The following is a 22217-nucleotide window of genomic DNA, read 5'->3' as shown; positions in this document are numbered from 1 at the left end:
TGTTTCATTTCCCTCACCCTTTCAACTTCTTTAACTTTGATGAGCGCGAGTTGCGTCGTTGTCGTGCTGCCGTTCGCCTCAATACTTTTTCGTTCAGGCGTAACGTTGGACGAAACAGAGGTCCTCGCTCGCTGTATTTTGAAACCGTCGCGGCGAGAAGACACCTAGCAACAGTAGCCGGGCAGTGAGGAGGAGGTGGGCATGGAATTACTAAGATTTTCTGCTTTATGTTATTTATTTTTTTTACACCAACGTTAAGCTGAAAGTTGAAATGTCAGGACAATAGATCGTTGTTGCTGCGCGCAAAACTCCCGTTGATCGGGTATGAGTAGTTAGCTCGCTGCCTATGCTAAGCGTTAGCACCGCTTGCCAAACTCATTTCCGGAGAAGTAGCCTCCAAGGACGACGACGTGGCTATGAAATACCGGTGTGCTGTCATCCACCGATCGCGGTCCACACGAAATTTGCGACGGTTCCCCGTGATTTATTTAGATCCAATTTAAACATCTGTGAAGACGCCACGTCTTGGCGTCGTGTTGACGAACGGCGGCCGTACGAGCCAAGTTGGCCTGCGTGCTCGAGATGGTACAAATAAATTCGTAAAATATTCGTCTGAGTGATGCTCGTGTCAGCAAATTACGCCCAACGGTTATTTAAAAGGGCAGTTACGTTGCTTGCTAGTCTAGGTTCAAATATATATATTATATATATATACTAACAGTTGGTGGGAGGGTTATTGTGTCACGTCAGCAAACTACGTACGAACAAAAAAGTCTTGGTTCGAAGTCTAAGAAATTGATTCGCCTTCGAATGAAACCGAAAGTCGAACCTGACTAACTTTGACTTGCTGTGTGATCTGCTGTCTCCGCGTGGTTTAACTTGTCGACCTACGTTTACCCGGTGTGAACCCTTGGTGCGTAAATATAACCTCAGTCATTTTACACTGCTTTAATTTCAATGCTCAGCAATGTGCATAGTTTCTTTAAAAATGACGTTATGTTTCACTTCTCCGTTCTAGCCGTTTGACATCCTCGAGGCGTCTTCGTTTTGAGATTTCCCACACGTCTGGAATGCAGCGTGCGCCCTCCCTTGAAACTGAGCATGCGCGGGACACGTTGTAAACAATGAGACTATTCCAGAGCGTTTCCAGCTTTGTCTCTTACCCAGTAGTTTATACCTGGGAACTAACTGCAGATTTCCCCACAATATCGTGTACAGTTATTTAAAAAATGTCCCTCGGTAAGTATGGAGATACAGTATGTTCTGGATGACATCACGTTCGCTTTAATTTTTTTTTTTTTTTTTTTTTTTATCGTCATCATCACCACGAAGACGTATCAAATTTGTTGTAGACCGAAAGCCCACCTCGTATGACAGACTTGGGCGTGACAGCATGCGATTGCGCCGACGGAGGTGGTCACAAATGTCTGGTTTGACGCTCTTCTGGTGTCCATTAACATTAAACCCCGTGTCTCATCCCGTCATTTGAGATTTTTTCCCCCCTCTATTCCTTTTACTGAGCCGTTTCTTTCTGCGAGCTTTGTCACGCGCTCCTCAGCAGCCATGGCTGACTTTTCTCTTGGCTAGCGCGCTAGCTGGCTAGCGGATGCTATTTCCACATCTCTGTTATTGACCGTGAAGGGACTCGCCTGCTCGGAGTTCGTCAACTGCAGCAGCGGGCTTGTTAACTCCTCCGTAAGCCCACTCGCTGTGCTTCGCACTTGTGCATCTTACCCTGGAAACTTTGCCTCTGACGGCCACTGAAGGACGTTGCTTGTTTTATATATAAAAAAACAAACAAACAAACAAACAAAAACCGTGCTTGTGCTAAGTTTTTGTCTAGTTCTTGTTCGGTGTAAAGATGGTGGAGATGTACAAGGACAGTCATGTAAGGCTAGTGTTTAATGTGTGTTTTCTTTTCTTTATACTTACATTTCTCACTCATGTTAAATAATTATTTGATGCTTCTCACATGCGTCAAGCAGCAGCCAGGTTGTTTGACTGCAAAGATGATCTTATACTATTAATAGTGGATTGAATTTATGTAGCGCTTTTCCATTCGTCATTCACACTGGTGATGATATCAGCCGGGTGGTGATATCAGTCTGCCCCAGAGCAGACTGGTGGAAGCCCATGTGCCAGTCTGCACCAAACAGCCCCTCTGACCATCACCCAACATTCGCTATGTCCACACCTCTGTTATTGACCATGAAGGGACTCGCCTGCTCGGAGTTTGTCAGCTGCAGCAGTGGCTTTGTTAACTCCTCCGTAAGCCCACTCGCTGTGCTTCGCACTTGGAAACTTTACCTCTGACGGCCACTGAAGGACTTTGCTTGTTTGTAAAAACATGCTTGTGTTAATCTTTGTTCTGTAGCTGTATGCGGTGGATATGTACAAGGACAGTAATTTGAGGCTGGTGTGTAATGTGTTTTTTTTTTTTTCTTTATGCATGTTCTGCAGGGAGCTGAAACATGGAGGCGGTTCTGAGCAGGCTGAAGGGTCTAAGTGATGATGAACTGCGTGAGGAGTTTGCCCGGGCAGGCGTCAAGTGCGGCCCCATCACAGCCACAACCCGGAGCACCTTCGAGAGGAAGTTAGCCCGAGTCCTGGCCGAAGCGGAGCCAGACGGCTGTCCCACTGAGCAGGAGAACTGTTCTCCATCCGGCGCCCCCTGCAGTGCGACCTCTGTGTCAGACAATGCCACACCCAAGTCGGCGGCTGCACCCACGTTTGCAGCCAAAAGCAGCACCTCGGGCGAGACGGACAGCGAGGAGTGTGATTTTGGCTACGGCATTGGCCTTAACCCCCCCGAGGAAGACGAGATCTCCGCCACTACCAGCTCCATCAGCTCTGCTGAAATCAGCAACTCTCAGTACAGACCCGGAACCCCATCAAAGCCAGCACAAGTGTCTCCAGCCTTGTATTATGGAGTGTGTCCGCTGTGGGACGATGTCTTGGCCAGAACTGGTAAGACGGGCGTGAAAACAAGCCAAACAGACAGATGGACGTGCCACCACTAATTTTTCATTTCTCCTTTAGAGAGAGCACATGTGTATGCAGATAAGAAAGACGCCCTTCAAGCTGTAAAGACGATGAAAGGAGCTCGCTTCAAAGCGTTTCCAAACCGCGAGGATGCAGAGAAATTTGCCATGGGGATCTGCGACTATTTCCCGTCTCCCAGCAAAACTCCCACTGCGTCTTCAGTCAGAGCAGGCCTGCCTGTGTGTAAAGGTAAGCAGATCCTGACCTACGACCCCTTTCAGCTGGGAGGTTTGTTGACTGTGCAACTGATTTCTCCTTTTCTTCTTTATATGACGTCTTCTGCTTTGATCTCAAGTCTTCAGTGCATTGAAACAGTTGGGACACTTTATCGTGAATTTTGAGATGCAGCAACAATATGGCGTTAAAATTTCATTAGTTTTTTTTTTTTTTTTTTTTTACCTCGATCTACTGGGACATCTTTAAAGGCCAGGAAACCAAGATGATATTTCATTAATTTGGCTTTAAACTATGGTGCATTTCCACCTGTCCTCCCCGTCTTTCTGCAGTGTTTACACACACAGTACTCCTCACAAACTGTTCAAGCATTTAACCAATAGAGTAATAAGCAGAAGGGGGCGTTGTCCCTGCCCTGAATAGAGTTTGACGGGCCTCGTCCTTCACTTTGCCAGACACGGTGGAGGTGGACACCATCAATCGGGAGCGGGCCAACAGTTTCAAGAGCCCCCGCACGCAGGACCTGACTTTCAAACTGAGGAGAGCCGTGGAGAAGGGCGACCCGGCGGCCTTCAGCGAGCTGGTGTGGAACAACCCACGCTACCTGATCGGCTCAGGTGACAATCCCACCATTGTGCAGGTGAGGACCAGCTGGTTGCTCGGGGGCCCGGATGCTCTGTTTGTGATGGCAGCATTTAGTTTCAGTTTGTTTAAATAAGTTTTGTGGCAGCTTCAGGTTGCTGTTGTATGAACGTTGTTACTTCTCCACCTTCTAAACCTACATTTTGAAGCTAAAACACAGAGCAACTTTAATGGCTCCAAGTGAAACAAGTGCTTTGTGTTGAATCCATGTCTGGTGGAGATTGCGCGCTGACTGTGTTCCCCCGCGGTGTGCTCTGTGAAGGAGGGCTGTCGGTACAACGTCATGCACGTCGCAGCTAAAGAGAACCAGGCAGTAATCGCGCAGCTCCTTCTGGAAACCCTGGAAAACCCGGCGTTCATGCGCCTCATGTACCCGGACGACCAGGAGGCCATGCTGCAGAAGCGCATCTGCTACATCGTAGATCTTTACCTCAACACTCCCGACAAGGCTGTGAGTTGTTGTTCCCGGGTCGGGCCAAACATTCTGAACCTGCTATAACCCCCCACCCCCTACTGAGTCTGTAACAGAGCGCCTGTCTTGATGTTCCAGGGCTTTGAAACCCCTCTTCACTTTGCCTGTAAGTTTGGTTGCCCCGAAGTTGTCAACGTGCTCTGCTCGCATCCCAAGATCGTGAAGGACCGTGAGAACAAGGAAGGCCAGAAGCCTTGTGATGTAAGTGTTTTGGTTTTTGTCATTGCATTTCTCTTATGTGTTGCGCTCCATCTGCCGTCGTCGTCTTCTCAAGCTAACAGCCCGGCAGCACCTTTTCACCTCCTTGTAATTTTGTCCATGTGGGACTCCTGTCCCGGAGCCTGCAGCCTCGCTGATCATGAGGTCGAGGTGCATTGCTTTTCCTTTAAGTTCTCCAGAGTGTTCGGCCTCCTTCATGACATAAACTAGGAGAGACGTGGACGGATGTGGGATGCAGTTTTACCCCCACCGTCCATTAGCCTCATCAATTTCATTCGTTTTCAGGACGCCTTGTAAAAAAGGTGTTTCAATGGCAGTCCAGGCTGTTGTTCACTGGGTTGTGTGTCTGCAGCGGCCGCTGTGGTCATGAAACCGTGACCTTTTGCACGCTTCAGAAGTGTTCTGGCATCGCACAATCGCACCTCTTGGAAATCTAAACATAGACCAACTCGTCCGGCTTATCCGGCCCCCGTCAGCTGTCCACACATCTCCAATTGTTTGTTTGTTTGTTTTTTCCACAGCTGATTTGTAGTAGGAGAAACAAAACCGAGGAAGTGAAGAAGAAGATCAGTGAATATTTGGAGGGTAAGCACATTTATTTTGTTGCAGCACGCAAGACCTCTTGGCGTGTTGAATAATCCCTTTTATTGATGCTGGAAATTTAGTAGCTGCAGCTGCAGCATAGTGTTTGTTCAACATGCATGAGAAATATTCTCACGAGACAGACTCGCATGCCGTCAAACTTTCAGGAACTGTGGAAAAAGTTATGAAAGCGCATTTCTCTCCGACTTCCCGCCTGTCACACGTCACCTGAGCTTTGCCCTGCGGGTTGCCTTGCAGACCGCTGCTACATCCCCCTCCTCAGAGCCACTGACAACACGTCTCAGCCCGTCATCGGCGGTCTGTGGTCGCCCGACTCCTCCGAGAGCCTCGCCGCCATCCAGCGGCACGGCCGCAGCCCCATCGACCCCTTGCTGGCCGTCACAGCCTTCGCCGGCCCGCTCAGCCCGTCCAAAGCAAGTTCCGCCCCTCGCCGCCGCCGCCGCCACTTCGACATTGAAGAAAATCACTGAGCGTCTGATTGTTTCCTCCCCGCAGGCGGACGAGTTCCGGCGGTGCTGGAAGACGCCACCCAGGGGACAGGCGGACCTCTTCCACCACATCCTCAAGTCGGATCCTGACCGCGGGGCAGAGAGGGTGGGCAGGTGAGTCGCTGGCGCCCTGCCTGCTAGTTCGCAGGCTGATGATCGACTCCGTGCGTGCTTTCCCAAACCCCCAGTAGAATGCAGAATCGCAGCGCTACTTTATTGCCAGTCCAGTGTCCAGTTCTTCTAATACATCCATGATGCTTCCAGGGACTTGGCTCACGACAAGGGCTACCCGTGGTCGGAGTACTGGGACTTCCTGGACAGCTTTGTGGATCTGTCGTCGTCTGAGGGTCTTCACAAGCTGGAGGAACATCTGAGCAGGAGGACCATCAGCCCGCTGGCCCACGAGGAGGCCGGGGAGAACGAGACCAGCAACCGCTTCAAAACCCCGTCTCCAGGTAAAGCAGTCACCACGTCATCACTCGCGCCAACCCGTCCCGGTTTTTGGGTTCACGTTGTCGCCGCCCTGCAGGCAAGCCCAAGAAGTTCTGCAACTCCATCTCCGTGGGCGCCTTCCTGGAGGAGAGCGACGACATCAGCCTGGAGGAGATGAAGAACCGGCAGAACGCGGTGCTCACCAGCATCACCTGCTCCGCCGCCTCCAAGGACAGCCTGAAGGGGGCGGTGGGGGGCCATGAGTTCCGCGGCCTGCACCACCGCGGGCCCGAATTCATCGAGGCCGCCGCCGAGCAGGACTTCCTGTGCGACTGCAGCGACAGGCTCCTCTTGCCGGGCGCGGCCTGCAAAAACAGCCTGTGCTCCTCCTCCAGAGACAGGACTCACAACGGGGAGCGGGCTGCGCCTCGCTCCTCCCCCTCCTCCTCCTCCACCTCTTCGCTGCCGTCGCCCATCTCCAACCTCATGGTGGAGTTTGAGCGCATGTCGCTGCAGGAGCCGGCAGAGAGCCCCCGCTCCTGCAGGCAGCGGAGGAGCAGCGGGGGCAGCCGGCGCAGGGAGGCCGCCGAGCTGAGCCGCGGACTGAGCCGCCTGTCCGTCGGCGGGCCGGACTGCCGGACGGGGGAGGGGCAGAGCTGGGGGAGCGAGGTGGGAGGGGGCGTGGCCGGGAAGGAGCGGCGGAGCAGCAGCAGCGACAGCTCCGAGGAGTTCTTCGAGGCCGAGGAGGGCCCGGAGGCGCTGGGCAGGACTCGGGGGTCGGCGCCGTGCGGGCGCAGCGCCTGCGCTCGCTCCAAGTCGTGGGACCACGGGGGGCGGGACCTGAGCTCCTCGGCCTCCTCGGGGTCCTCGGGCTCCTCCTACAAGTCCCTGGACAACGCCAACCAGTTCCTACCCAGGACGCCGCCGCCACAGCCGCACGTACGGAGAGGACTCTTCATTCAGGGGTGAGTGAGTCGCAGCCACGTCTGCCGGGGTCACCACAGGAAGCTCGCCTCGACTGCTTCCTGCTGTCTTTTTCCACTCGGCTTTGTCTTCCCACCTTCCCAGTCGCACATTATCAGGTGTTGATGTTAACGAGTTGTTGGATCAGGTGCAGCTAATGTAGCAGGCAGCCACTGGAAAAAGTCTTCCTTTCTTTTTTTTAATGGAGACGGCAGTAAATTTTCCATCTGCCGCTGTCCGTCCACTCACGATGATCTATCGACTCGCCTTCCAGGGATTCACCAACCAAGCTGGATCGGGAGGTCCTGTTGGCGCTGGAGGGCGTCGACATCGAGCCTCTGAAGTTTCCCAGTATCCACAAGTGGAAGAGCACAATGAAGGTGTACTCTACGTCTGACATGCAGAGGTCAGTTCTCCTGCTGCTGGGGGGAGGCGCGGTGGGGGGGCAGTGGAGGGGGCTCTCAAGATTCAAAAACTGTAAACTGGCCGTTCTCTCTCTCTTTCTCTCTCTCTTTCTTTCTCTCTCTCTTTCTTTCTTTCTCTCTTTCTTCTGAGGACGCGCTACAAGATCTTTACCCACCATCCACAGCCATCACCGCTAGGGCTACAACTAACAATTATTTTTTTTGTCAACTTAATCTATCAATCAGTTTTTGGATTAGTCACGATCATCTTCTTTATTTTCACCGCCTATTTTGCACTCGTGTTTAATCTAACTCGCTTAAATCTTCACACCTGTGTTATAGGTTAGGTTGACTTTATTGTCACTGCACACGTAAACATGTACAACGAAATGAATACTGTTGTTCTCTGACAGCATATGTTTTTGAATAAATATATCAAAACAATGACACGCAAAGCATTTATCTGTGACATGTTGTGTTTTTCAACGTGGTAATAACGTAGGTATGTTAATTCTCCATTTAAAGGTTATGTGCAATGTTTATCACAGTTAAATACCTTCAACAGACTTTTATTTTTTAACTTAAATGTCAAATTAATTCACCCTGAATAACACAGCTGATCGAGTACAGAACCCAGCAATTTAAAAATGGATTCTGTAAAAGTTGTTATGTGGACCCAAACAAGTTTTGCTTCAACCTGAATATGGAACGAGCAAAGCTCAATACCATGCAATAGATAACTTCATATTGCACACATGCAAAATCCAATTTCAAATCAAAAAAGTAATAAAATGTAAATAAAGATTGTATGCCTCCTTTTTCTATTTGAAGCCTTCTGCTTTAAATTTCAACAGTGTTTTTGTTCCACTGGCTAATAATACATTTAAAAATAAAATAACAGCAATGAACCATTAGCATGCTGTACATTTGCTGTATAATAGCGGTGGGCCAGCAGCTCTCGTAGTGATTTTGTATTGTCTCAGGACCAAATATAGTTACACTACGGGCTAAATTTGGCCCGCAAGCCAGAGTTTGGTCAGTCAGCCAGTCAGCCAGCCAGCCAGTCAGTCAGTCAGTCAGTCAGTCAGTCAGTCAGCCAGCCAGCCAGCCAGCCAGCCAGTCAGTCAGTCAGTCAGTCAGTCAGTCAGCCAGTCAGTCAGTCAGTCAGTCAGTGGGGAGGAACTCTTGAGTCTCGCTCTAACTCACCGTCGATGCCTTATGTCACCCAGCTGGCCTAGCCCCGCCCCCAACCCCGCTGTGGCCAGACTTGGACTCAGGACGCAGCACCAGGCGCCGGGCTCGCCGGGCGGCGCCATGATGTCACCCGGCACCCGCCACAGCCCCACCCGCCACGCCGCCTCGCCGGACTTCAGCCCCGGCGGCCGCTACAGCCCTGCCAACGCCAGCCTCATCCAGCGCATCCTCTTCAAGAACCTGCCCCCGTGAAGCTGCAGTGAGGGGGGGGGGGGGAACCCTCCCACTCCCCCTCTTTCCAACCACCACCACCACCCGATGGATTGTCGAAAGCAGCCAGTAAAACTGAACCAGGTGGCGTTTGTGTTGGGAAGGTTTTGTTTTGTTTTTTTGTTGGCTTTGTTCTGTTTGGAGTTCCGACAATGATTAATGTAAGAGCACGTCGTCCGTACACTCAGTCAAAAGAGGAAAAGAAAGACGAGAGGGGAGGAGCCACAGGGTTACACTAATGCAGGCGCCTCTCATGGGTACTGACATCAATCAGCTTCCAAATTCCTCAATCAAAAAACACAGCAGTCACCCCCCCTCCCCTCCCCCCTTCCCCCAAAGAGGAGAGCCAGAGGCCCAATCCCAGTCCGTCATAGAGGTCACATGATTCATGTTGGTGATTCCAACTGCCGACTGAATGTGAGGAGTCGTGTGATTCAAAGGACAGTCCGTCCAAAGTCAAAAAAAAAGTGAGCTGATGGGTTATTGAACCATTTAGTCACATTTTTCTCTTAAAGTTTTTATTTTTATTTTTTGGGAAACACTAAAAAGTATCGATCCCACCTCCTTCTTGATGTCATTCAGAGAATTTCAACTCCAAAGTTGGGCCTGGCCCCTCCTCCTCCTCCTCCTCCTCTTCTTCTTCCACTCCCACCATAGATCCACTAGGTTCCATCTCCAAGCTACAGCCATGCACACACGAACGACAGAAATATGCACAAATGTTTAGAAGACGTGTACGAAACCATTGTCCGGTACCTCTGATGTGTGTGCGTGTGTGCGTATGTAACACAGGAATCCTTATTACGTTGGATTGCGATGTTCACTTTAAACAAAAAAGAAAAACACAACGTTTGCGTATCACAGAGTCGACTTCTTCCTCCGAGTCTCGTAGTGTCGAGTCTAAACTACTCACTACACACACACACACACACACACACACACACACACACACACACACACACACACACACACACACACACCCCTCAGGACAGGATTTAGCCGCACATCTACATCTACACTAACCCCCCCCACCCCCCTCGACAGCAAGCTTTGAGGACCCTCCCCTGATGACATCACCGACCTCCACACCTCGTCCCGTCACATGACTGCAGGGCAGGGGAGGGGCGGCGCCCATCAGTGGGCAGTCAGTCAGAGTAACAACAAACTCGTATGGGATCTTCACCCTGTTAGTGTCAACAGCGCCTTTGCCAGTAGGAGGCACCGACAGGCTTCAGGCCTCCCTGTGACCTCCGGCCTCCCTGAGGTGGTTAAATACGTGAGACTCTCTATGAAGCACTGCAGGTGCCTCAACTTGACCCTTCTACATTAAGATGAACCTGGACGACTGAGAACCTTCACAGACGAGTGGAAGATACTTTTAAAAAAAGGAAAATGTTGATATTTTTAACGTTTTTTTTTTTTTTTTTTGTATGTTGGTCAGTAGCACAAAAAATGTTTTTATTAACGGTGTTTGGAAGAAAAAAAAAAAAAGAAAAACCACAACAAAACTCGAAATCGACTGCCATTTTTCTCCTGCGTTCCCCTCAGTTCAGGAATTGCCTTAATTTTCTGAAGCGATGGAAGCGGCTCTCCGTCACTTCAGCTGTCTGGCTGTCGCACCAAATATGCTGGAAATAAAAAAAATAATAAAGTTGCGTCGCTAACAGACTATTACGGCAAACGTGGGGAAACAGATGTGGACACGGCTGAGGTCTTCCGTCTTCTTCTGTCCTTCTACCCTCGGTCCCCCCCTCGGTTCGACTTTTCCTTTTCCTTTTCTGCCACTGCTGGCGGCCTTAGATTGTGCAATTCCCCCCTCCCCACGATCATCAAAATTATCATTTGTTCACGTGTGTGTGTGTGTGTGTGTGTGGGGGTGAAAGGGTGGGTGGGGGGGGGGACTAAACTCTAATCAGCGTACTCATCCTTTTAAAACAAAAAATCAATTAATAAAAATAACTGTACTGCCTTATAGAGACTGAGCAGGAGCGCTGGAGCAGGAGCAGTCAGGTGTTGAGCCCAGGCAGTATTCGCAGCCCTTTAACACATTCATCTCACTCACAGTTTAGTGCTCGAAGCGTCACTGTGTAGTTGTTACCTTAAAATGAGCTGGCAAAAAAAAAAATGTTGTGAACCTTCAACCTTTCTCATGAACTGGCCGCTTGGATTTAGTTTTTTGATATCACTTTAATGGTGGAACAACACAGTGCAGCTGAAACGCTCAGTCACGTCTGGAGCTCTTCAGGTGGCTCAGACCAGCGCTGGTTCATCTTGTGGCAAGTTTCCCACCAGGCATCTCAACGGCCACTCCCACTGTCAATTCTAGTTGATCTCAGTCTGCAGTCTGAGGGTTTATCAGATGCATCCATGCCAACAGGACTGAGTATTCAGATTGCCACTAGACCAAGTATAAATTGTAAGTAGGTGAGTGTGTGTGTGTGGGGCTGTGTGTCTATGAATGTGATCATGCAATGAACAGGCGACTTGTCCAGGGAGAATGCGAGTTTAGAAGATGGATGGAAGTGTTTCTGAATGCACCTGTGTGTGTGTGTGTGTGTGTGCGTGCGTGAACTAAACCTTTATCCGAGAGCACAATCCACTTTGCTGCGATGATTGTTCGGTCATCCTCGTGCTCTCAGGTGACAAACAGATCTCTGGTCTCTGAATGTTTATGAATGTGTAAACTTTGCAAAAACGCACCTGAACAACTTAAGACATGCTTCATGTGCTTTTAGCATCCTGTGCTTTTATTACTGACAAGAAGGAAGAAGGGGAAAAAAAAAAAAAAGAGGGAGCTGACATTCACAGTGAATTCTGGTTCTGTATGTCTTGATCTGATTTGCTTTCGACTAATCAATAAAACGTCACACCTGAGAGCGGCGCCTTTGTGTCTTATCTGGTCAAAGGGAATAAAAAAAAAGAAGAACAAAACGACATTGTAAACTTGTTCAGTCACTTTATTTCACGACACGTAACCTTCTCTTCAGCACAGTGAAAAGACGATGCTGAAAGCACGATTCGTATTCAAGACGATTAAAACGGTTTTCTTTTGATTTTGGGAGGCAGGGTTTGGAAAAAGTCACCTGTGTAAAAATCTTCTTACATTCAGAATCACTTGTGCTGGCGTCAACTGGCACAAAGAGAAGAGAATCACAACCAGAGTCTCTCGTCAACACCGTGCTGAGTTTGCTTATCAAAAAACAAACAAACAAAAAAAGTTCAGTCTCAAGACACTTAAGGAGAAAAGTGAGCGATGACCCTGCGACCGATTGAATCCTGCGGGCTGGGAGGCCGTCAGGTGCGACTCATTTTGTCGGGGGGCATGAAGCCGGCGTCCCCCAGGGCCCTCAGTGCCACCCGGCCGCTGGGCCGGATGGTCAGCCACGTGATGCTGCCGTTGTTCAGGCCCATCCGCAGCCAGCCCTCCGGAGGAAACTGCAGAGCCCTGTTGAAGGGAGAGGAGGGGAGAGGCCAGGATGAGCGTCTGATCGCTGGTACTGCGTCATTAGCGAAGCTGTGCTACGTCACTTTGGGAACTGGCGACCTAGGCTAGGCTAGACCGAGGCTGGCGGGCGAGTCCGCAGCGATACCAACCTGCACACAAAGTAGCGGATGACGTTGGCGTGACACACGATGATCTCCACGCTGTCCTCCTTCTGCTTGGGGTCGGCACGGTGGATGTAGCGGCGGAAGGCTGCCTCAATGCGAGCTCCGTCTTCGTGGTACTGCTGAGAGGATGGGAGGAGCCTCAGTGGCTAAAGTTGCTCTGCACACATTTCAGTTATAATGCTCGTGCTACTCCTTAAATGTGTTGATGGCATGGATGTATTATAAGAAGTGGATACCGGACCGGCAATATGGTGGTGTGCCGATTTTTTTTTTACGCTGCGGCCACACCCCCGGGCCCAAAAAGCATTTTTCCCATAGAGCGCAATACAGAAGTAAAGGCTTTTAAAACGTCTGACAAGGACGACTGTGACCTGAAACGCCATTCATAGCAAAACTTTCTATTGTAGATTTTTCACTTTTAGTCGTTTGAAAAAAATGATAAAGGCCAGAAAATCACCAGTTTATTCCCAGCGTGACGTCACCACGCCGTGTACGTGCTGCTGTGTCTCAGCTCCTTCTGATTGGCCGCATGCGTCCTGGCCTGTCTGTCAGTGCTGAACATGAAGCCAACGTCAACTGTACGCTAAACATCAGTCACCCGACAAACAGCCGTAAGACTTTTAAACGTCTGCCTTTTATTAAGAAAAAAAAAAAAAAAAAAGATCCCCGTGTCGTTCCTGCAGGAGTGCGCTGGCGTGTTGGCTTTTCTTTTTTTCTTTTTTAGCAGCTGTAAGCCTAAAACAAACAGCGTGGGACGGGTGAGGCCTGAAGACGCATACGCAGCACCAAGGAGCCTGAACGGAGACTCTGAACAATGTGAACTGCAGAAACGGCAGGCACGGCTTCTCTCACCACAGCGTCGGGCTTCCAGTGGGTGACGGGTGGGACAGGCTCGATGGGCGCCCCCTCCCTCAGCAAGTCGCAGCTCACCAGGTCCACCCCTGGTTTATTATTAGGGGGAATGAAATATCGCCGTTACGTCCTGACGTGAGGTGAAACAGACACGCGTGCCAAAACCAAACTTTTGCAGAAGTGCCAACGGATTAAAACGCCATGGTCACTTAATTTTCTCGACAACCTCGACAACTCCGTGCATCTGCTGCTGCTCCCCCCCCCACCCCCACCCCCTCCTTTGTCACATTTTACAACCCACTGTGGCCCCACCAGTCAAGAGGTGAGATCCCTCCACTACCTGGGAGGTGTTTGCTGATTATATTTGCCGTTTCCGTGGCCCTGGCCATGCTGGAGTGGACCAGGATGTCGTACTTGAGCCCCAACGCTGCCAAGCGTTTCCCCGTCAGCTCCGCCTGCTCGCGACCTGGAACGAGACACACAGCGGTTGGTGAGGGTGGCCCGGGTGGACAGCGGGGGAGCGGCAGGCTGTTCCAGTGAACCGGGCGGGCGAGGACCTAGCGGGGTGAGGATCCTCTCCCTGTCGCTGCTCCCACTGAGGTTGTACTGCGAGTGTCTGATGAGGAGGATGTTGCGCGTCGCCTTTGGTTTGCCGTTGTCCTGCTCCGTGCTGGGGTCCTCGGTCGCCGTGTCCTTCTTTTTGCCATTGATCAGCGAGGAGGGGTCCCTCCTGGAGGAGGTTAGGACAGAGGGATCTTGGGATTAAAAGGTGGCGGGGGGGGGGGGTGTTGGAGGTTTTGGCTGAGAGTGATGAGGCCAGACGTGGGCAAACTAAAGCCCCCGGGGGCCATATGTGGCACGTCAAACTTTTTAATCCAGCCCACGGAACGTGAAGAAATTATATTAGTAGTAAGTCGTAAAGTAGCTGTGTGTTTTTATGCATTTTAACACTCGTTTCAATAAAGAGCCAAAGACTGTGGGGTTTCAAAGACACTGATTTTGTTGTGACACTTTTGCTCATTTCTAATTGACATTAAAGCACACGTTTTCTACATATCCCACAGTCTATGTTCTTCTTCTATGAGGTGGCTCATCAAACCACTCCATCCATCTGCTGCTGCTCTGCATCCTCTCGGTCAACGTGGTAGAACCCACTGTGGCCCACCAGTCAAAAAGTTCGCCCGCCCCCTTGATTTTTTCTCAGGAACAGATCTTGACTGTGTTTCAGTGCAAGTACTTCCATGGGAAACTGTGCTGTGCAATATTATTGTGGGTTTATGTATTATTAATTTTTTTTTTATACAGATGATAACGTTGACCGGCCAAAGTCAACATACTCATACACCCACTCCTGCGCCTAACTGGGCGTGCACAGCGCAGATTTACGTCAGAACTATCTTAAATTTGCGTTCTATCCTGGTCAAGTGATCGAAGGGGCGAACAACAGAGCAATGGATCTAGAGGGCACTTACTTGTCCCAGTTGAAGTCCCACGAGTGTCCGGTCGGTGTCGGCGTGTGGCTGGCAGCAGTCCACGCCGGCTGCGCAGCTTGGACGGCGAAACCGGCGGAGCCCCGCGGGGCGGCCGCCTCGCCGCGCAGCTCCCCAAAGTAGCCGCGGGAGTCGGCGGCCGCCACCGCCAGCGCCAGCGCCGTGGAGCCTCCGGCGATCCCGCAGAGAAGTTTGAGAGTTTTCCTGTACGACATCCTGCCGCCGGAGCGCAACGACTTAGCAACAAATGGTCCGGCTAGCTAATTAGCCGAGCTTCAGCGGCGAACAGCGAACAATACAAAAAGCTATCGTCTGTTCACTAATACTAATCTAGCCGCTGCTCAATGGCGTCAGACGGACAATGTTTTTATTTCTTAAGAAAAGTGAACAAAAACTCGCCGTCGGTCTGTCACACGACTTGTCTGAAGGTGAAACCGAAAACAGTAGTAGTAGTGGGCGCACGACAAGCAAGGCGAATCTAATCTAGGCAGTTTCCAGGCAAACATTACGGTGGCTCGCTTGAGTCAAAACACATGAATTTTGTAATTCGCAGAAATATTGTTAAAGCGCCACTTGAGGGCGCGCTGGACCACTAAAAGCACCCAAGCCCGGCTGTTCTTCACTTGTTTGGACGTATGTGGCAAATTCGACCAAATCCAGCACGAACGTTGTATTAAACCCAACTATTTATGCACTCGAAGCACCCGTTTAGAGACACTCCAAAACAACTGCTGACGTTTACCCCTAACCCAATTTTTCTAGAGGGTGTGTATTTAAGAACAAATTGACGAAAGTTTTTTGTGAATCATGTTTTCGCTCGTATTCGTGCGAACTGAGGCGAACTAAACATCCCGAAATAAAACAGACGGTGGGCCAAACATTTGGTAGGAAGGATTCATGGTCATTTGTTGTGTGTGTGTATATATGTCGATGTGTGTGTTTTTAAACAATTCAATAGTATTTTGAGGCAAGTTTGGCGTCGCCGTTCCCCGCCGGAAGAGACGGAGAGAGGGCGTTTAAGAACCGGGGCTTCCTGTGCGACAGCCAGCATTGAAACACCCGAGAAGGTTCAAGAGTAAAACTTTGACGGAATCCAATTTAAGAAAAAAAAAAAAAGAAGGTTGTTCTTACTCAACCTCTCTAAACGTGAATGTAAACGCACTCCCTCCCTCGCACCCTCCCCATTGCTGCGAGCTGATCCGAAGCCAGCGGCAGCAGTGGCGGGAAGGCAGGGCTGGTGCTGCTCGCGCTCCGAGGCTCCACCTTTCCGAGCGGTTCAGCCAGTGACCTCAGCAGTGGGCTGGATTGGAAGGCTGGGATTTCCAGGCTTTCATTAAACGCGGAGCTCCGGCGCGCCTGCTTGCTTTTTACACTGCCCTCCCCCAAGTCGTGCTGGATCTATGCGGCTCCTCCATCGACGACCAGCCCAAGGCGGACCGGACCCGACGCACCTCTAGAATCCAGGGCCCGCCTTGCCTGCCTTGCCTTGCCCGCTTGCATGCTCGCCAAAACACCGGAGCCCTCCTCCGATTCCCCCGGCCGCCGACTCCAACCGGAATAAATAAGCGAGGAATGTGGAAATTACAGAATGCCCAGCAGCGCCGGAAAGAGATTTAAACCCACCAAATACATCCCAGTGTCCACCGCCGCCACGCTCCTGGTGGGATCCACCACTTTATTCTTCGTTTTCACGTAAGTTGTGCATCGCTTTAGCTGCCGCCGGCTCTTTTATTTCATGCTTCTTTCCCATCAACACCGGCGTTGCCTCCAGATTACGCACGATCTCCCAAGTTTGCACGGGCGGATTCGGCCACTCCACTAGATTGTGGGGCGTATGAAAAAATATGTATATTTGATTTACTACCATGTCTAATGTGCCATCTTATGAGGGAGGGAGGGAGGGAGGGACAGAGAGTGGGGGGCGCTGGGTTTCTCTGCGGTGCCTTGAGGCTTCCTGTGCAGCACCGTCCAGTCATGATACCCTCGGGGCAAACTTCCAGTAATCTGTGCAAGTTGTGCAGTCGTGGTGGCCGGACAGGAGACACCCTAACCCCCGGTCCTCCAGGCCGTGGCTGCTCACTTTCCCGGTCAAGAAACACCGCAGGCAGGCAGGCAGGCAGGCAGGCAGGCAAGGTGGTGGTGGTGGTGGTGGTGGTGATGGGGGGGTGATCGGATCCAGTCGGCGTTTCATTCCTGCTCCGCTGCGACTGATTCATGGAACTGCTCATTTGAATTGCTGCACTGACGTGTCTTTATGAACGTGGATGTTGTATGTCACTTATTTCAACCACACGGCTCGATGTCGGCAGGTCACCCACCACCCACCCTGCCTTCAAATTAGAAGCAAGGCCGAGTGCTGGGTTGGAATCTGTGTTGTAACAGGCGGGAGGTTATCATCATCATCATCATCATCATCATCATCATCATCATCACCTGCTGCTGCAAACAGGATGGGTCCCACTGCCATGCAGCATCACCCTGGCTGCTGCTGCTGCTGCACCTGATGAATGAGCAGCTGAAGCAATCTCTCTCTCTCTCTCTCTCTCTCTCTCTCTCTCTCTCTCTCTCTGCCTGTCTGAATCATCTTTTCCACACACCACATCCTCCTCTGGTGCCAACACCCCAAGGTGGGGGTGCTTATGAATGAATTTCACGGCGTATCTACGAGGATCCCTGAGAAGAGGGGAGGATCTTGGATGGCTCCGACCAGAGCTGAGTTTTACGTGCAGCAGCAGCAGCAGCGTTTCACCTTGAATTACAATTAGAATCAGAAGGCCCTGGTTTTTAATGTGCTTTGTTGCAGTTGTTTAGTCTTTTTGAAAGCAAACTGTGTAGCTGAGCAGTCACGGTCACGTTTTTATTATCTTTCCTCCTTCATAGTATTTAAAAGCATCCTGTCATTTCGAGCCGGTGGAAACATGGCATGCAAACTGTGCTGTGCACTTGACAGAACAAGGTGTGTTCACCTCAGAGGCCAGAGAGCTGCTTTGGGCTTCAGTTACAGGTGTATCTAGATCTACCCTCCAGTGGGGGGGAAAACCCCAATGCCAACAGCATTTCAAATGAATCTCCTCCAAACCTCAGGGGCAGAGTCGTAACTGAGGCCATGTTGGCCAATCTGAACCCTGAAGAAAAGCAGGACTGCCATATCGGTGAAGTTTGCAAAATAAATGGGGGGAGGCACCAGTCTGCACTGATGGTGACCTTCTGAATAGAATATTTATTTAAGTTAAGCCATCTCCACCCTTCCTCCCTCTGGAGAGCGCGTGTGTATTTATCCAGTCGCATCTCAAAAAAAGAAAAGAAAAGGTCCTAGAAATGTTAGAAATGCTCTTATTTTGCAATGGGAGATGAAGGCACTCAAACTGTGAGCTCAGAAGATGGATTCTGGCTATTGGGGAAAGGGGGGGGGCGGGGGGACCCAGGGGTGGGCAAAACATTTTGACTGGTGGGCCACAGTGGGTTCTGAAATGTGACGAGAGTGGTTTATGACTTACTTACTATTAATATAATTTCTTCAAGTTCGGCGGGCCTGATTAAAAAGCTTAACGGGCCGCATATGGCCCCTGGGCCATAGTTTGGACCAAGCAGTCCTGGTTTTCTGCTTTCCAGGATAATCTTCTCCTCAAGTTCTGGTGCCGTAAAATCTTGTTAGCACAGCGATGAAAAGCAACAACAACCAATCTATTGTCGGTCTCGTGGGTGAGGGTAGGGGAGGGCGGGGGCGCCGGGGGGGTACCGGGGGAGGGGTGGGGGTGAAGGGGTTTGCTGGTTGTGTCTCGAGGTCGGACAAAAAGGTTGGAGCCTCCATTTGTTTACTAAGAATGATGTGTGAGGATTCTGGTCCAGGCCTGTTTTTGTTTTCCGCGATAATCTTCTTTCACTGGTGATCCCGACCCTTTGCCAGACCAGGGTTCAACCCCTCACCGCCCCCACCCCCCCACCCTCCCCCCTCAGCAGATGGTTCCATGATGAGGATTAAGACTTTACTCTCTGCTGCTCCTTCATCTCCCAGTAAAAAGGTCCCGTGGATTGAGAGGGGTATAATGGAACAGCCACCCTGGGGGCGAGGGGGCGATGAACTAGGCCGTGCCAGCTCGTTCTTGAACGCACCACGGAGTCCATTATGTCGCAGCTAGTTTAGCCGTGCGATTTCAACAAGAAAAAAAAACGAAGAAAAGCCCACACTGGCCAAGGAGCAGCACCACTAGGTCTTCATCAAGAGTGAGATGGCTACCACAGGAGGGAAAGCTGCCTTCCCGCCACCCCCAGTTTGGACTGGCAGGGTTGTGGGGAGGGGGGGGGGGGAGTGGGAGGGGGGGAGGTTAGGCAGGAGCCTGGCTTGCAAATCTGTTTATATTCCCGGGACAGAGTCTGTTAGAGGCCTCGGCGCTGCCAGCAGGCCGAGTCGGTGTCATATGGGCAGTGGAGGATGAGACCTCAGGCCAGCGACGCCTCCCAGCGCGCACACACACACACGCACGCACACACACACAAAGACGGCAGAGTGTTACTGTGTTTGGCTCAGTATCGCCTGACAGTTTGCGTTTCCCACCGAGATTGAATTAGAACACATTAGTGCAGAATTATTTTTATCTCCGCAGCGTGACCGCGACTCAACCGCGCAAATTTTGCTGATGATAAATTAAGCTCATCCCATCTGCATCGGGAAGGGGTGCTGGTGGAATCTATAATAAGGTTCCGGGCGTACAGTAGCTCACTGGGTCTAAATGTGTTTAGGGCTTTGCCGCCAGGAAAAAGGCCTCTTTATTTTCTACCGTGCCCACCTTGCCTCCTTCAGCGTGCGTGCTGAGCGGACGACCTCCCCAGCTGGAAATCAGAAGCAGCCTGGATGGCAACTATCGTTTAAGCCGCGTTCAGACGGTCAGCCAAAATCCGATTTTTAGCTCATCCAGGTTGAAACCGGATGGCTCTTCTGTCATCTGAACAGCCACAAATCGCTCGAAATCCTACTTTTTGCAAAACGGATAGAAATCGAGATGTAGTTTCAAATGGCATTTGGACAGAAGCGTCTCAGTGCGAACAGCTCACAACACTCCGGTGAGTTCCGACTGTCACGTGTCACGTGAGAGAGCAGCAGTCAGTCCCTGGACAGAGGAGGAACCTCATTGGCTCATCAGCGTGTGGGGAGATACTGTAGCTCCATTCAAGCCGAGCTCCAAGCCATGCATCGCAACACGTGCCGCTGTCGCAATGATGTGACGTCACACACTACACGCCACGCCGGACCACGCCTCCGCTCCCACCTCGTTGCTACAGCAACCTGTCCAGTGGGTCAATAATGTTTTTGGATTTGGAAACGGATTTGAGCAGGAATCTGATTTGAATCAGATTTGCCTGCAGTCTGAACGCAGCCTTTGCTGCTCAGCCCGGTCGCCCCCGTGCAGCAGAAGCACTCGGCAGAAAGCCACATGGATCATCCTGACAAGACCCGCCATCAGCAGTTTGCTGCATGTGTTTTGTGTTGTTTTTTCCCCCCCAGTTGTGATTTATAAGCAAGGTATTCGGCGGTGGCGTTGCGAAGTGGCGTGCTGTCGTGGCCCGGAGCGGGGCGCCGCACTGCAACAGGGCCCCGGCAGGAATCTAATCTCCAGCTTCCACATCTGTTTCCTCCTTTTCTCTGTGCGTATCCAGCGAATTGTGCTTCATTCACGTGCGGCCGAGTGCTGAGCGGCCCTGCGTTTATTTGTGCCGCTCTCTGAGGGGGGGGGGGGGGGGGGGGGGGGGGACGCCGGGCGAAGTTCTTGAAAGGGTTTTTCCACTTTTGGTTAAGAATGCAAAGTTGTTGAAATGTGGGGGGGGAACTGGGCGGGTGGCGGAGGCGGTGATGCGGCGCTGCCAGGTAAATCGAAATAAGACGCCGCGCACAAAGCGAACGCATCGAGCTGGAGCATAAAGTGCCTCTTAAAACGGCCGAGCGAGCAACCGGCTCTTTGTTTCACAACCTCTTAATTGTTGCAAGATGAAAATTGCATGGGCCGAGACGTGAAAGCGGAAGACGATCATCAAAATAAAACGCTTACTGGTGGTGGTTTGCACTTTGTAACCAGAGCCATCGTGATAGTGCAAAAAAAAGTTGTATTTTCTGTCCAAATCTTTAACCAGTCCTTATTTGCAATTCTGTAAATGCAAATGTTTTATGTTTTAATTGGACCCAAAGACATTCAAGGATATTCTCCCTTGGGAGTCGGTGGGAAGAACCAGGATTAGCGGCTGCATAATATTATCTGGCCAGTCCAGAGGAGTTGTTCAACTAATCTCAGTCTCTCTCTGCACGACAACATTGCGCCTGCGTGTGTGTGTTTTTATGTTGGAGTCTAATTTAATTGAGAGCATAATTGAATGCTTGTTGATTGATCCTAATCCATGTCCTGCTAATGTATGTAGAGCCGCTGTCGTCTTTTTGTCAAGGGGTTTTTGGTAAATAAGCTTGTAACCCTTAATGCCTCCCTGCTTGGTATTAGTGTCCATTAGCGTCTTCCTCCTCCTCCTCCTCCTCCTCCTCCTCCTTTTTTTCTCCTCCTCCTACTCCTCCTCCAAGTGTGGCATCGGCCGTGTTTGACTGCAGCGAAACGAAGCGCAGGCTCTGGTCGTCCCGTCGGTGCTCGGCGTGGTGTGTGAGTCAGCGGCCGACTGCTGTTTAAAATAATGCTGCCGTGACGTCGGGCCTGATTTGTGTCTCGTTTGCTTATTTGACGCGAGCGAGCTGCCAGCTGCGAGACGCTGCGAGGGCGGAGAGACTTTGAGGGAGAAGGAAGACTTTCCAGATAAAATGGCTAAAATTGCGCTTCAACATCACGACTTTGTGTGACATTCGATAGCAAAAGGAAAATATTTTATTTTGTTTCACGTTTCCCCACTTAAAATTTGCTCTCGTAGCTCAAAGTTGGACAAAAACGCAACAACTTGATAAAAGTTGGAGCCGCATTTAAACATTTAAAGACGATAAAGCAGCTTGTCAAACAGATGCGCCTCACTCTGTGTCCAGTATCAGCCACAGATAGACACACGTTGACACACAGTATCATCTTCCAGCTGACGCCAGGACGTAAATCCACTCCCGCCGCTGCACTTGTTGTTGTGCTCTGTGAATTTAAAGCTTTTGCCGAGAGGGAGTCGATCAGATTGAGTGAACCGGAGAGGAACAGATTCATTCTTTCGCAGCTTTGGCACATATTCCACGACTCGGGTGAGAGTCAACAGCTGCGTTTCCATGACATTTTTTTTTTTTGCAAAATAAAAGCAATGTTTCTAAAATTTCGACAAAGTACAATTCCAATTTGCAGGTATTTCCATTGAATGGTGTGAAGCGCATAAGCTGTAATTCTTGCAAAATCTTGCA

The 22217-nt window shown here is 50.7% G+C and overlaps 3 protein-coding genes across 4 annotated transcripts in view; 2 read left to right on the top strand and 1 right to left on the bottom strand.

The window, feature by feature from the left end:
• The first annotated feature begins 70 nt into the window (after positions 1-70).
• On the top strand, positions 71-11777 carry ankle2 (ankyrin repeat and LEM domain containing 2). The gene is made up of 13 exons (XM_076048268.1): positions 71-195; positions 2461-2967; positions 3040-3231; positions 3672-3856; positions 4121-4309; positions 4409-4531; positions 5071-5134; positions 5390-5565; positions 5648-5754; positions 5905-6095; positions 6170-7037; positions 7310-7441; positions 8669-11777. The coding sequence occupies exons 2-13, from the start codon at positions 2472-2474 to the stop codon at positions 8883-8885; spliced, it is 2940 nt and encodes a 979-aa protein (XP_075904383.1). The 5' UTR covers positions 71-195; positions 2461-2471; the 3' UTR covers positions 8886-11777.
• Positions 11778-11839: 62 nt separating this feature from the next.
• pgam5 (PGAM family member 5, serine/threonine protein phosphatase, mitochondrial) lies at positions 11840-15317 on the bottom strand. Of its 2 annotated transcripts, none has more exons than XM_076048264.1 (6): positions 14837-15317; positions 13922-14094; positions 13705-13830; positions 13365-13453; positions 12498-12631; positions 11840-12348 (listed from the first exon to the last, which is right to left on the bottom strand). In XM_076048264.1, the coding sequence occupies exons 1-6, from the start codon at positions 15067-15069 to the stop codon at positions 12198-12200; spliced, it is 906 nt and encodes a 301-aa protein (XP_075904379.1). In that variant the 5' UTR covers positions 15070-15317; the 3' UTR covers positions 11840-12197. The 2 variants fall into 2 exon arrangements, with proteins under 2 accessions (XP_075904379.1, XP_075904380.1); XM_076048265.1 differs by having other exon boundaries at positions 12498-12628; positions 14837-15316.
• Positions 15318-15680: 363 nt separating this feature from the next.
• zdhhc8b (zDHHC palmitoyltransferase 8b) overlaps positions 15681-22217 on the top strand; it is a 49216-nt gene continuing 42679 nt past the window's right edge. The window contains exon 1 of the mRNA XM_076048263.1: positions 15681-16546. Within this exon, the coding sequence (XP_075904378.1) occupies positions 16443-16546 (104 nt within the window). The 5' untranslated portion in view covers positions 15681-16442. The remainder of the gene's footprint in view (positions 16547-22217) is intronic.

This window comes from Nelusetta ayraudi, unplaced genomic scaffold, assembly GCF_046127955.1.
Source record: "Nelusetta ayraudi isolate G7.1 ecotype Tasmania unplaced genomic scaffold, CSIRO-AGI_Nayr_v1 ptg000098l, whole genome shotgun sequence".
NCBI classification, from domain to species: Eukaryota; Metazoa; Chordata; class Actinopteri; order Tetraodontiformes; family Monacanthidae; genus Nelusetta; species Nelusetta ayraudi.
This window is presented reverse-complemented; position numbering and strand designations above follow the sequence as displayed.